Source organism: Sturnus vulgaris, chromosome 20, assembly GCF_052056855.1.
Source record: "Sturnus vulgaris isolate bStuVul1 chromosome 20, bStuVul1.hap1, whole genome shotgun sequence".
Classification (NCBI taxonomy): Eukaryota; Metazoa; Chordata; class Aves; order Passeriformes; family Sturnidae; genus Sturnus; species Sturnus vulgaris.
In genome coordinates, this window is record NC_142262.1 from 9,777,864 (window position 1) to 9,791,353 (window position 13,490).

Genomic DNA, 13,490 nt, shown 5'->3' on the forward strand with positions numbered 1-13,490 from the left:
TCTGTTAAGGAATCAGATGTTGAAAATGAGTTAGGGTTGCTTAAAGTATCACCATCAAAGGCATTAGCAAAAGAAGGTTCAATATAAATTTGCAAAAGCACAATGAAGTTTGATGGTGAGGTTTGCTCGATTACTTGCTACAAAGATCAAGAAAAATTGACTAAGAATTCCTTTATAATGATTTGCCTAACAACTGGGGATGCAAAGGATAAGGGTAAAAAGCATAAGGAAAATCCTCCTGTTGAGTTATGAGGTTCACAGAGGGCCCTTTGGTTTCTAAACTCCTGACAGAGTCTAGGTGCAGTTGGATCCACTCATAATACCAGACCTAGTCAACAGTTTGTGTCTAAAGGGTTTTAGCAGGACTTAATCATTGACTAAGTTAACATTCACAAAGTGATTCAAAAGTATTTACTCTAATTGCAACAGTGACTTAATTATAGATCTCAGATAGCAACATTAAAACTATTCTTGCTGTAGAGTGCCTAAATGAGTTCACACATGGACACACACAGACACAAAGGTGTGTATATAAAGTTCAAGGCTTACACCTGTTAAAAGGTCCTTCTGAGTTCAGTGAAATATTCATTTCAAATTTCTCACTGGGCAGTAGCTGAGCCTCAGGGAGCAGAAGATATTGGTCTGGTGATTCAACTTCCGGTGAATTTTTTGAAAATCAGTCCGCCATTTTTCACAACTTTTAGAGTTCATGAGTTTTGAGAAGCACCCCACTCTGAGGGAGATGCTGGTTGCAGCCTGCTGCAGTCCAGGAGAGCTCAAAGTGCCTCACTAAGGCCGGCTATTAATAGGGTTGCAAGATATATAATTTTAGCCATCCATACATTTCTATCCTGGACACAATCCAGGTCAGCAATTACTGGTGCTTCCAAAATTCCAGCAGCAATGGTACTGGAATTACCAAAACTCCAGCAACAATGGTACCATTCTACATGGCTGCAATTTAGGTAGGGAAAGTTCCAAGGCTTTTAGCAAGTGACTGATTATTCCCTCTCTCATCCTTCACCTTAGCCAGGCAACTGGAGTTCCTGATAAAGGCACTGCTGCTCCCACCTTAGCCATGCAAGTGCCCTTGGTAGAGTCAAGGGACACTCCTCAAGGCTTTATGGGAATTCCTGATAGGATTGTAGAGCAGACCTGAGTAGGAAGGGGGGCTGCACTATCACATCAAAACAAACTATATGCTTGTGCATGCATAGATAATATATGAGTTTGTGTGTATTTAATTTTAAAAGTGATTTCTCAAGAAACTTTGCTTTCTCACTTTTGACAGTCTTGCATTTCTTACTTGAAATTGATGTGTACTTGCACCTTTGATTGTCTGCATAAATAACAAGTTCCCTCTGTCAAACCTGAAGCTCCAGAGGTTCCTATATCCTCTCCCTACCTCTAACTCCCCAGAAACCAGCATGCCATGCTTGTGCCAATCATACAAACCTTGGCATACAATTCCAGCTGCTATTCATTCTGATAAAACCTCATCCTTGCAGTGCCATGCCATCAAAATAAGTGTATTTACACATTCACAGTCCCAGAAACACCTAACAACACAGCACTTCCTGTACCAGGCCATTAGGGGCAACAGGATGTGTAATGCTGATGGTGTGGGATAAAGAGATTTGCTGGTAGTCCAGGAGACTAACTGGTCCAGTTTTAGGAAAGAGTGTAATCACAGTATCATAGAAACACAGAATTTTTTAGGCTGGAAAAGACCAGTCCAACTGTCAACCCAGGACTGCCAGGTCCACCCCTAAACCTTGGCCCCAAGTGCCACATCCACACTTGACCTTAATAATTCAGACTTTTTCAGATCCTCTAGATCTAAAGACATTTTTCTCCTGGTCATTTGCATTTCAGTCATTAAATTAGTTCAAGGAATATCACAATGAAGTGGTTAGAAAAACAATGCCTGCCATCCAGTGCAATATGCAGCATCAGATGATTTCCTGTGCTGTAGGAGCCTCTTCCAAAACTCCTCTGGCACATTTAGAGCCCCAGATTGGAAGCCAAGCCCAGAGCTCATCCCTGACCTCACTAAATGCGTTATGAGGACAGTGGAATATCTCAAAAGGCTAATCTTTTCATATGGATTAGGAAGAAGAGCTGCCCATTACCAGAGAATTGGTGTGGAAATTTTGAATTCTTGTTTGGTGCAAGGTAGTAATGTAGAGGGCATTTAATATCTGATTAATAATGTAACCTCCACAAAATAATTCTTCATATAGGAATTCAGACCTCCTGCACAATTTCTCTGTATGTTCAGCTGCTATTCACAAATCCTTGGAGAAAGATGAGTCATTCTGCCTTTTTTGGTTGAATAGTAGACTCATACTAAACAGACTGCACTCAGGAGAAGTGAAAACTAGGAAGCTGAATTCCTTCTAGCTCCTGCCATGTCCAGCACTGAAGTCCTGTGTTAAAATTTCTCCCTGCTCATGCTGTTCAGGGAATTCAGGTTCCTCAAGTTTCCTGCTTCAGGCTCTTCACCAAGTATCTCCTAATTTCTCAGCAGCTGTCCTTTCAGGACAGAAATACCAACTGCAAATTAGAGGGGGCTACCACACTGCTCAAGCAACTCATGTAACACCCATAGGAGACTAAAACTGCTCCATACAGTATGGGCAGATATTATTTTGGGTTCTAGTACACATTGCCAGTGAGTGCTTATAGAAATTACTAATTAGGGTGTGAAAGAAAAGCAGTTTTGACTTACCTGTTTTGAATACAGCTGTGGACATAGCTGTAAAAATAAAGCTATTTGAGAATTGATCTATGACAATACATGTAATGCAGCATCCTATGAAGGGTTAAAATAGCCCCCAAAATTCAAGATGATTGTGTTTATAAAGCATATCTCTCCTGAGCAGTCTCTTCTCTATCATAGCTGCTGCAAAGTGTGTGCTAACTAGCAGTTCCTTGAATGCAATGAATTCCAATCTTACAAAGTCTAGAGTGCTAATTCTGTTGCTTATCTCCCCAGCTTTCCACTGGATCCTTCATCCAGTCATCATGTGTTTGCTGCAGACTGAGGTGCCATCTGGGATCATATTTATCACAAGTTCATCATCCCTGCTTCCAATACTCAGTGTTGCTTGTCCAGTATTTACATTGGGATATTGACATCAGCACTGCCTAAGAATTTCTAAGAATTGCCTGGTGCTGTTGCCCTCATAGCAGATGTCCACATGGCTGAAAACCTCCCTAAAGCAGAGGAGACTTGAGTTTCTCCCAGTTGTAGAAATCACTACTTTGTCTTGTTCAGGTGGTCCATAACAGATCGTACCACAACATCCCTTATTTTCCTCCCATCTCTGACAGGATGTCTGCAGCCCCACAGTGGAGCATTGCATAAGCGAGGAGCACTTTAACATAAAGGATAAACCCTTCTTATTCCCCTGTGTATTCTTCCTACACAGACTCATACTCTCCCATGACTATGCTCCCATGATGCACACTGTCCTACATTACCTCCATCATTCTGATCACATTCCCCTTCTTCCTTGTAAAATTCCTACATTTGCAGATATTCCTCTGTCATTTCTCAGCTTAAGTGTTCTTCCCATGATGAAGCTGATTTCAGAACCTTATCATCAGGTTAGTAGTCTCATGGCGGATTTCTTTCCTTCTCAGTCCCCAAATACAAATCCCTGAAAATTATGGGAACTCATAGATGAACTTGTGAAGCTTCCAAACACAGTGAAAGCTCCTACTTAAGAATCAATTAGTATATCACAGGACTGCCAGGTGACTAATGTAATACCATGGCATTAAGAGGGATTATGGGGAAACCAAGAGAACGCCAGTGCAGCAAGGCTGATGGTTTTACTGAACAAATGAATTCAGCACCGTCCTTCAACTCACTTTTTGAGGGCAGTACCAATAGTTTTTTCTTGGTCTCAATCCTTAAATTTTACTGTAAGTATCAACAACACAGGAGAAACCCAACAGGGCATCAGCTGTTTCTCATGCATTGCTGGAAGCCCACTGCATCCTACACTTCCTGGAAATTTTAGCGTATTTTGGAATGGGGATAGAGATGCATTCTCCCCCTCAAATGACTCCAAATTTCTCACACAACAAGCTGCTCTCTGGGTAAGACACCAGGGCTCTTTACCATGTGCTTCCTCCTTGGAAAACTTTATTTCATTCCCCCTCATTAGCAAAATTATCAAAACATTCTCCATTTCATTTTCTTTAGGATGATTGATAATTTTTTCTTGTAACTTGACCAATTCTGTTGCAGAGTGAAATACAATTACCATGGTGTCTCCTTCCTGATTTAAGAATTCTCTTTACAACTGGGCACAGCTTAGGATGTGGCAGAGAGGGCAGGTGGTTGGCTTTGCTGAGTCCTCCTCCAGGGAGTGAAGTGACATCACGTTTAGGGAAGTTCACCTCCTTCTGGAGGGTGAAGAGCCCTGGCTTGCTCTTCACCAGCATCTTCAGACAGGCAATTTGCAATTGTAATTTTTTCCCAGAGCCTTCCTCAACTGGTTCTGCAGGTTTTCTGTCTCTTTTTGGCATTCAACCCATCTTCCACCCTGTCTTCGGTTTGAGTTGTCAATTTAAATAAACTTATTTTTTCTGTTGTGAGACAGAACCAGGAACAAAAGAGCAAGGCAGGCCTAAAACTTGAGAGAGTATAAAAGAAAATTTATTAATTACACAAACAAAAAGAAAGGAAAAAAAAATTCAGAATAAGATTTTTTCAGATCACTCCCTCCCTCTCCCAATCTTCATAACAACACAACAAACATATAACAAATACTTCGGTCAGTCCCCAAATTTAGTCTTTCTCAGTTCACTTCTGGAGAGAGAAGCCTCTTCTTGTTGAAGTTGCAGGGATTTTTCCCACAAGAAGGAAAAAGACAGTTCTCTTGTGGTTTTATCTCTCACGATTTGCATCCGCCCGGGAACCTGCAACCGTGACGCTCCTCCCAACTCTACAGCCATCCCAAAGCTGTAGATGTGGGCCATGTCTGTCTCATGGGGTATTACTTTTAAGAATGAAATGTTCGGCAGCAAAGATTCTCTCTGTCTCCTTTCTCTCTGCTCAGGCTTCATCTTTAGAAAATTGAAATCCTCTTCTTTTCTCAGGGCAGAAATTCTCAACACAGGTGCTCTTTAGTCAAATCATCTATTAAATGGAACATTTTCATCCCCCCATGTCTCTTTCCATGGTTTATAGGAATATTCAGTACATCAGTTCATCCCTACAATTTTACAAAAAGATTTTCAGCCATTTCAGCATCTTCTCATTCTCTTTCCATCTTAAAAACTTAGCTCTTACATCACTGACTTCAGAAATCTTCTTATTCCCTTTCATATTCAAAGGAAAGGCTGGAGGCTTTGCAAATCTTATCTGAGCACTGAAGAGTTAAAGTTTAACACAACTACAAGAGTTGGGCCAGGCTCAGGCCGAGCTGGGGGGGCAGCTGAGGTATCAATCAGCCTTTCTGGGGCTGGGCTGCAGCCCCCACACTGCTCATGGCCACCCGGGCAGGCCCGGCCCGTCCGGCAGCAGCAAGAGTCGGCCTCCCCCCATGCCAGAGCCGCAGGCCTGTGGAGGAGGAAGCCGTGAAGGTCTTATTACAGAACCTTTTCTCCCCCCGGCCATCGGGTCCCCTTCATTGGCAAACGGGGCCCAAGCGGCCTCCCGAGCCTCCTCCCGCATGGGGGAGGGGGAAGCTCAGGTTGATGTTACCTGCTCAGCCGCTGGAAAGACAAAGAGACTCAGTTCCGGATTACCTTCCTCAAAATGTGTGTGCACGGAGCGAACTAACTTTCTCTAATTGGCTGTTGCAGGTGTCCCAACCCCCACAGAGGAAATTCCCTTAGGAAGAACCTCTTTCTGAGTTTCTTCTTCCTAAGTCAACCTATCACACACCCTTTGCTGAAGTATGAGCTCAGCCTGTAGGCTCCCTTGCAAGATCTGAGCTAACTTAGAAGGAGCAGATTGAGAGAAATCCCTGGATAAAGATGGTCCTGCACAGGCATAAGGTGTGGGCAAAGTGCTGGTGTGATGACATGCAAGCATGCTGAAAACGGATCCCATCCCACTTTCTGTAAGTCCTTACAATGTGATTTCCCCTCCTTGTGTTCAGTGAGTGTTAGATAGGGAGCTCTGAGGAAAAGAGAACTCACAAACACAAGTGAAGTGTGAATGTTGAGTACTATTGAAACTCTTGTGTTTGTGGCCCCATGGAAACCTCACTCTCTATTCTGCTGCTTGGAGCAGCAGCCAAAACCACTTCACTAAGTTGGTGTTTCCACACAGTTGAATTGAAAGCACGACATCTGTCTAGTTAGAAAGAAAATCCAGGACCAGTCTTTTCATGTCCTTGTCACAGAACCAACCACCTTCAGGCCTTCTGCTTAGGTCCTGCACTCCTTCTTCCCTGGACCAAGCTGACTAGGACCTCCTGTCCAGTAGCAATAACAGAAAATGAAATATAGATGTAAGTTGCTGACCTCCACTTCAATGGGAGTCTCAAGACCTCCTGCTGATGTTCTTTTCTGCCCAAAGAGAAACAAATAATGTAAACCCAGTTAGAGCATGTGGGAACCAACAAGAAAATTTCAAGAAGTCATATGCATCTTCACAGGCAAACTCACTTGAAAAATTTCCTTCTGTGGATTTAAAACTCCTGGTCATATGGGCACTCAGATAAGTATCTTGCAAAAATCTCTGCGCTGTACCTCCAGTCCTGGGGTCAGTTTTGGACCCCACATGACATGAATGACACTGAGGGGCTGGAGCATGTCCAGGGAAGGAAATGGAGCTGGGGATGAGTCTGGGGCACCAGGAGCAGCTGAGGGAGCTGGGAAAGGGCTCATCCTGGACAAAAGGAGGCTCAGGGGAAACTTCTGGCTCTACATAACTCCCGACAGGAGGGGCAGTAAGGGGGGGTCGGGCTGTGCTCCAGGGAACAGGGACAGGAGGAGAGGGAACAGCCTCAGACTGGGCCAGGGGAGGTTTAGATTGGATATTGGGAAAATATCTTCTCTGAAAGGGTTGTCAAGCCATGGAACAGACTGCCCAGAGCAGTGGTGGAGTCCCCATCTCTGGAGAGTTTTAAAAGATGTGTGGGGACATGGTGTAGTGGTAGACTTGGCAGTGCTGGGGTAATGGTTAAATATATTCATTTTAGAGGTCTTTTCCAACCCAAATGGAGACCTCATGACACTATTACATTTTGGAGAGTACAGGCAGCAGGAGGAGCAATTGTTCTGATTTCTTTTCCTGCTTTTATTTCTGCAGGCTCTTTCTGTTTAGGATACTGAGACACCATCTTCATCACTTTTATTTTCCCTGTGTCTGCTAAACTCTTTGGCATTATGTCCAGAATACTGAATGGCAGTCATTGCCAAGTCCTTCCCTTAGTTATTGGCTAGGATTTGCAGTGATTTTTCAAAAAAGGATATGGTTGCAGTATCAATTGCTTAAATTCATCTCTATTGGGAAATAAGTATTTAGTATCAGTGCCCTTTTATTCTAGGAAAAGGAGAAAAAAAAGTATTTTGTTCAGTGCCTTGATTCTGCCATAAAAACATTTATGGCAATGTGAGACCTAGCAGCTAGAATATCACTTTCTGGTCTAATGTTTTTTCTTGACAGACTGTAATTCATACATAGTGGAACACTATCCCTCCAAAATAAATGGCAACATTTGAATTCTAGAATCAAGGGTATTAGCATATAGCACTTTTGAGGTAAAAAACACATCACCATCACCACAAAACAGCAGGACTGAGATACTGACAATGGCAGATATAAAAATCATGTAGATTAGAACTATACTTTCAACTCTTCTAGAAAGAGCAATGGTGTAGGAAGAGGCCTGAATGACTTGCTCAGTATTTCCCCCCACCTCCAAAAAGAAGGATCTTAAACCCTTGCAGGGTTTTTGGCTTGCAAGTGCTGCTCTTGGCCCTGCTGTCATTAAAGTAGGGCCTACCTAGACAGGTCAGTTTGCTTTGCAGCCTCTCATGGACAGTCTGACAGGGAATGCTCAGCCTCTGCTGCAGCAGCTTTCCTGCTGCCCTCTGTGTAAAATGAGAGGTCCCAGGAACGTTAGAAGAGGGCAAGCAGAAATGGCAGAGCACTGCTCTGTAGCAGCACTGCTCACCCCCATACTTCTGCTTGGATATGACTGGACACTGAGCCCTGGAGAGGGTAAGAGCACGTATTCCATACTAAAAGGTTGGTTTTCAATTCAGTGTCGCTCCATTAAGGTTCATGCTTTCAATGTTGAAATATGCTCAGTGTTATGAGCAGAACATGCTCAGTCCATAATTTTGATGTGACATCTGGCTAGGAAATTTGCCATTGAACTAATGTTTCTGATAAATGTGGCTGAAGAAATAGGCTGATGCAATTGCTGGAAGCAGTAAATGATTTCTGAGGAAGAACAACTGAGGATCATAACTGGTATGACTTTAAAGCTGCAGGTAAAGAATAGGGCACCCATTCTTTACCATGGCAAATATGACAAAAAATTTCTGTGTCTAAGTGTGACCACCTGTGGAGATAAGCTGAATGTCACAGGCTGGACGTGGAGGGGCTCAGATGGTCCCTTCTGCTCTAGTTAGAAATTAATTTCTGTAGATCTTAATGCAGCTGTGATTTACCTCCACTACATGTCAAAGAAAGTGAATGCACCTGTCCTAGTGGGAGCTTTATAAATTTGTTTCCAAGTAGGCTCCCACAGAGTGGTATTCTTGGAAGTCTTGGCATGAGTTTAAGATGAACACGAGAGGCAAATAAACTAAATAACTGAACATGAGAGGCAAATATATCCCATAATCTGGGATTAGAGGAGGGACAGATTCAAGCGCACACATCGTGCAATGCGATTCACACTCCTCCTGTCTCCACAGACACATCAGCGGAAGAGGTCGGGCCAGTGGATCCTGTCCAAGGAGGTGACACTCAGGATCCTTTCTACCTCCTGCCAAAGCAGATGAGGAGCTCCTATTACAGAGCAGGTGAGTGGGGTGGGCAACCTGGCACACAGGAGGAGGTAATTGAAGCAGTGAGTAACTATTAAGAGCAGGAAGGAAGGAGAAGGAAAAGGAAATAAAGGAAACTCTGTCATAACCTAAAATAAGTTGTCATTGTGAGATCAAAGGTTCATATAGCCCGACTTCTTGTCTTTGAAAGTGATGCTCAGGAAGGATCATCATAAAATGACGCTTCTACAGAACTCTCCTACCTCCAGTGATTTTTATTTATGGAGTCCCTGAGCAGAATGCAGTGTCTGAACGCTTAACAGCTCATAGTGGAATTTTAAGTGATTAATTTCTCCAAGCACTTTTTGAACTCATAAAACATTCTCTGAACATAGGAATATTACTGTGATCCTACTCTGACTAAGGCTAGTCCATGGAAAGCAAGATCTCATTGCTGGTGTGCAGTGGAGGGAGCCCAGAGCTGGGCCCTCGATGGCTCCAGGCTGCCATCCCCTGGCACTGGGTGCCTGGAGCAGAGGGCCTGCTCAGCTGCTGCCCCGGGAGCTCCCTGTGACTGACACGAGCCTGGTGGGGCCGTGGGACCGGCACCCCCTGCTCCCCTCAGCAGGAATAATGCTGTCGGCTTCCTGCCAAGGATCCCTGAAGGAACTTATCTGTCCTTCAGTGCCAGGTGACAAGGCCCAAGCTGAAGAGAAAGCTGATGCGGCCTGTGCTGTCAGAGCAACAGCCAAGGCCTGAGGGGAAAGGCACAGCCACCATCCCAGCTGATGTCCTGGGCTCATTGTTCTCTGCCTGATCGCCCACAGTGACTGTACCCGGCTGGGACACGGCTTTCCTGAGCTCTCCAGAGGGCCAGGGGAGTCAGGGTGCAGGCAGGGCTAAGCCTCCATAACCATCATGTCAGAGCCACCAGCCCGGCCAGGGCTTCTCCTGCAGCCCTGATACTCCCGGGGCTCTTGAGGGACCTCTGACCCTACAGCCTTCCCTGAATGAGTGCTGGGAAAGCACAGCTTGAGCAATGGGACATGGATGGGCCCTGCAGCGCTGCTGGACCTCAGAGCAAACCCTGCCTCTGCCTCCATCCTCACCCAGACAGGGACTCCAGGATGGCAGCTGCAAAATGCTGCACTTCCAGAGCTGCAGCTCAGCCTGTCTTTTCCATTTGCTGGTTAAAATGAGAGAGGCAAAGCCCCATCCACCCCAAGGAGCCCCAACTCAGTGCTGGAAGTACCTGGGCAGCTGCTGTGCTGCCCATGGACAGCACATCCCAGCAAGGAATGGCCATGGAGCTGAGCTGGTGCAGGGCCCTTGCACAGGCTCCAAAGGAGAACACTGGATTCAGGCTCTGAGCAGGGAAAGCACACTCGGGCCCCATTCTGATGTTTAACCTTTCAGCTGGCAATGGAGCTGTGCTGCAGCGAGTCTCTCTGGGGTAAGAATAGCAGCTGCTGCCTTGGGACACAGCACACGTGTCCAGCTCCTCCACGGCAGCACGTTGCAGTGCCACATAGAAGGCAGCCTACCCGCCCAGGAATGTCTTCAGGCGCTATTCGTGGAAGAAAATCATCCCCACAAACAGGCACGACCCCGCACAGGAGTCTTAGGAGAGCAGGGCTATTTTGGGCTTTTGACATTGAGGATGAAAGGAGACACGGGATGGGCTGATCCTCCTGGTAGGAGCCTCCTCCAAAGCTCCTTTCAGCCTTGTCCCCTCCTCTAGCAATGGCTCTTGTGAAGGCTGAGGGGCAGTTTGGTGTGGTCTTGGAGCACAGGAGAGGCCAGAGGGAGCTGTGAGTTTGCTGGGGGCAGGGCCAGCCCTCAGTGCCATCAGCAGTGCCCAGCTGTACCCAGGGCAGGTCCTGCCTGAGGCTGTGCACCTGTCCCTGGGTCTCTGAAGTTAGTGCTTGTACCAACCATTACAGCTAACAGAGATACTCACAGACTTTGTGTGCTAGCTAGACTCTACCAGACCCACTTGAAGCCTTGGAGATGCCCTCAGGTGAGACTGCTCCAAGAGGAGCAGCCAGCTTCTAGGTGGGCTTGGGCAGGCAAAGATTCACGCCAAGAGGCCCTGGCTGTCATGACAGAACAATGCACACTGTTAGGCAAGGAGAAAGTCTGCAGGGGATTAGGAGAGAGGAACAAGATTAGGAGTCTGCTAGGGAGCCCTTGGGAAAAGTAGTGCAGTGTCATAAGAAAGGAGGACTACTCTGGCATCTCTGCAAGGCGTTGGGTGGCTTTCTTAACGTCTGTGATTGAAAGCTGAGGTCTGCTCCTAAAGCAACATCTCCTATTTCTCTCCACAGATAGCACTGACTGGTTCTGTTCATCAATGCTTGTTACTGACACTGGAATCATGCTAGACTTCCCAGGAAGAGCTGGCATGCTGGTGAAGCTGCACTTGGAAGCCAGGTAAGGTGAGAGCCCTTTGGATATTGCTGTCATGGGTGTAACAAAAAATATCAGAGTGGTCAGTTTCAACTTCTCTTCAGTGTGAGCATCTATATGGATGTAAAGCCTCTGGCAGTGATTTCTGCAAGCTTAGACCAATAGACAGTGTCAATCCTTATCACTCCCCATCACCCCAAGGAGCTCCACAGGCAAGCTCTCCCTTGACAACATTGTGATCCTGTTGGGTTCAATGTTCCATAGAGCAGAAACCTCTGCTGCTGAATACCAGCACTTCTACATTTGACAGTGGTAGAAAGTCTTGGACTAACACAAGCTTTACACATCACTGCCTACAACGGGCCCTGTTCCTTTGTCCGCATCTTGTTTCCTTTCTGTGCCAACTGCACTTCACAGCCCAGTTGCTGCAAATGTCTTTTTCATTCACACCACACTGGTCTGCATCGAGGACTTCTGCAACCTGGATTCGTCTGGAGTGACTGACAGTGAGAACATGAGGGGTGATGAGGCTGACATTTCAGTCAATGAGGTGAAGTTGAGTGTTGGACCCAGGTGGTGTGCGAGAGCTGGGCACTAAGGGAGAGTCCTCTGAGTCCTTCCAGCACCTGGCCCCAGGCAGGCTCAACTGTTTGCCCACTCAAGAGAAACTGGCAGCAGCTCAAGAAATCTAGGGTGAGGGAGATGGCACACTGTTGGTGTCTTGTAACTTTTGTAACTCTTTGTGACTGAAATCGTCTCTGTCAAAGAACTGCCAGTCCTTCACAACGCCGTGCATTGCAAATTCTGATGACTCACCCAGAAATTGATGTTTAGTGTTTGTGAGGGCCAGGATCACAAACAAGAGTAGGAAAAGGAAAAAGGAAAAGGATCAGCATCTCTTGACTCTCCCAGGGGAAAGAAGCTGTGCTGAAAGGACAATGGGAGGAGCATTAGGAGGATGTGAAGGCAGGAGCTGGACAAGGAGCTGCTGGAGACAGGAGAGAGCACAGGCTGGATTTTCAGGAGTCTCTCCAGCCTCTGAGTTTGTGGATCCTGAATCCAGCACTGGCACCAGCTTCTCCCTTGTCCCAGAGAGGAAAAGTATGAAAACTTCTTCTGCAATGCAATTGCCCAAGGAAAACAAAACCCAAAGAAGGCACTGGCCACAGTGTGCATGCAGAGGAATCTACTACAGTCTTTATTCACTAGACACTGAGGTGGGTACAAAGACGCATGGCAGAAGGAAAGTGACTGAGAGGTTCACATTTTGTGCAGCCCCTCAGGTCACTTTGCTGCCTTTTGACATTCTCACTCTTCCTCTTCTATCCTCCTATGGAACTCCCTGCTCTTGGCTCGGAGCTTGTTGACCTGTGACTCTGCAATGTCAGCCCGCTCCTCGGCTTCCTCCAGCTCGTGCTGGATCTTGCGGAACTTGGACAGGTTGACATTGGACAGCTGCTCCTGGGAGGGGGAAGGAGTCAATAGTGAGAAGTTTGGGGTTTGGGGTTTTCATTCCTCCTGAGCCTTGGCCTGGGCAAAGTCAAAAACCCCTAAACTCCGCCCACCATTGCTTGCACCGAGTCTCACAGTGAGACTGATGAAATCTCCTCATAGTGCATCTCATAAATCCCCTCAACTGAACCGGAAGCCCCACTCTGTACTCGACTGTTTCCACAATGAAGAAGCCCTGCTCAGAAATCAAATTCAGGAGCTGTAGGACTTCCCTCAGTTCGTCTCTGACTACTACATGCCAAGAAAAAGGCAAATGTTCCTTGCAATATTCTAAAAGCGGAATGCAAAGTGTTTGGGGGGGGGAGAACTTCCAACACCTTCCCTGTCTCCTATTAAAATTCTAAAAATAAGGTATGTTAAAAAATTTCTTTATATATTGTGCTACTGATATAATTCATAAAAGTCCTAACAGGCTGCTTTGTGGCTGTAATGCAAAAAATGCTGTGTCCATTTTCCCTCCTCAGTAGTCTTCTTAAGGACTCACTGTTTTCATTTTCAAAGGTGAGTCTGATATGAACCTTTCTTAGAATTTGAAGAACTCCATTATTCATGAGTGGCATCTTCCAACTTTCTTATATTTGTCTCCTGAATGACCAAAC

At 45.8% G+C, this 13,490-nt stretch overlaps 1 protein-coding gene across 1 annotated transcript in view; it reads right to left on the reverse strand.

Annotated features, from left to right (window-relative positions):
* Window positions 1–12,592: 12,592 nt before the first annotated feature.
* LOC106859510 (myosin-1B-like) overlaps window positions 12,593–13,490 on the reverse strand; it is a 50,796-nt gene continuing 49,898 nt past the window's right edge. The window contains exon 39 of the mRNA XM_088176568.1: window positions 12,593–12,840. Coding sequence (XP_088032694.1) covers window positions 12,688–12,840 — 153 coding nt within the window. The 3' untranslated portion in view covers window positions 12,593–12,687. The remainder of the gene's footprint in view (window positions 12,841–13,490) is intronic.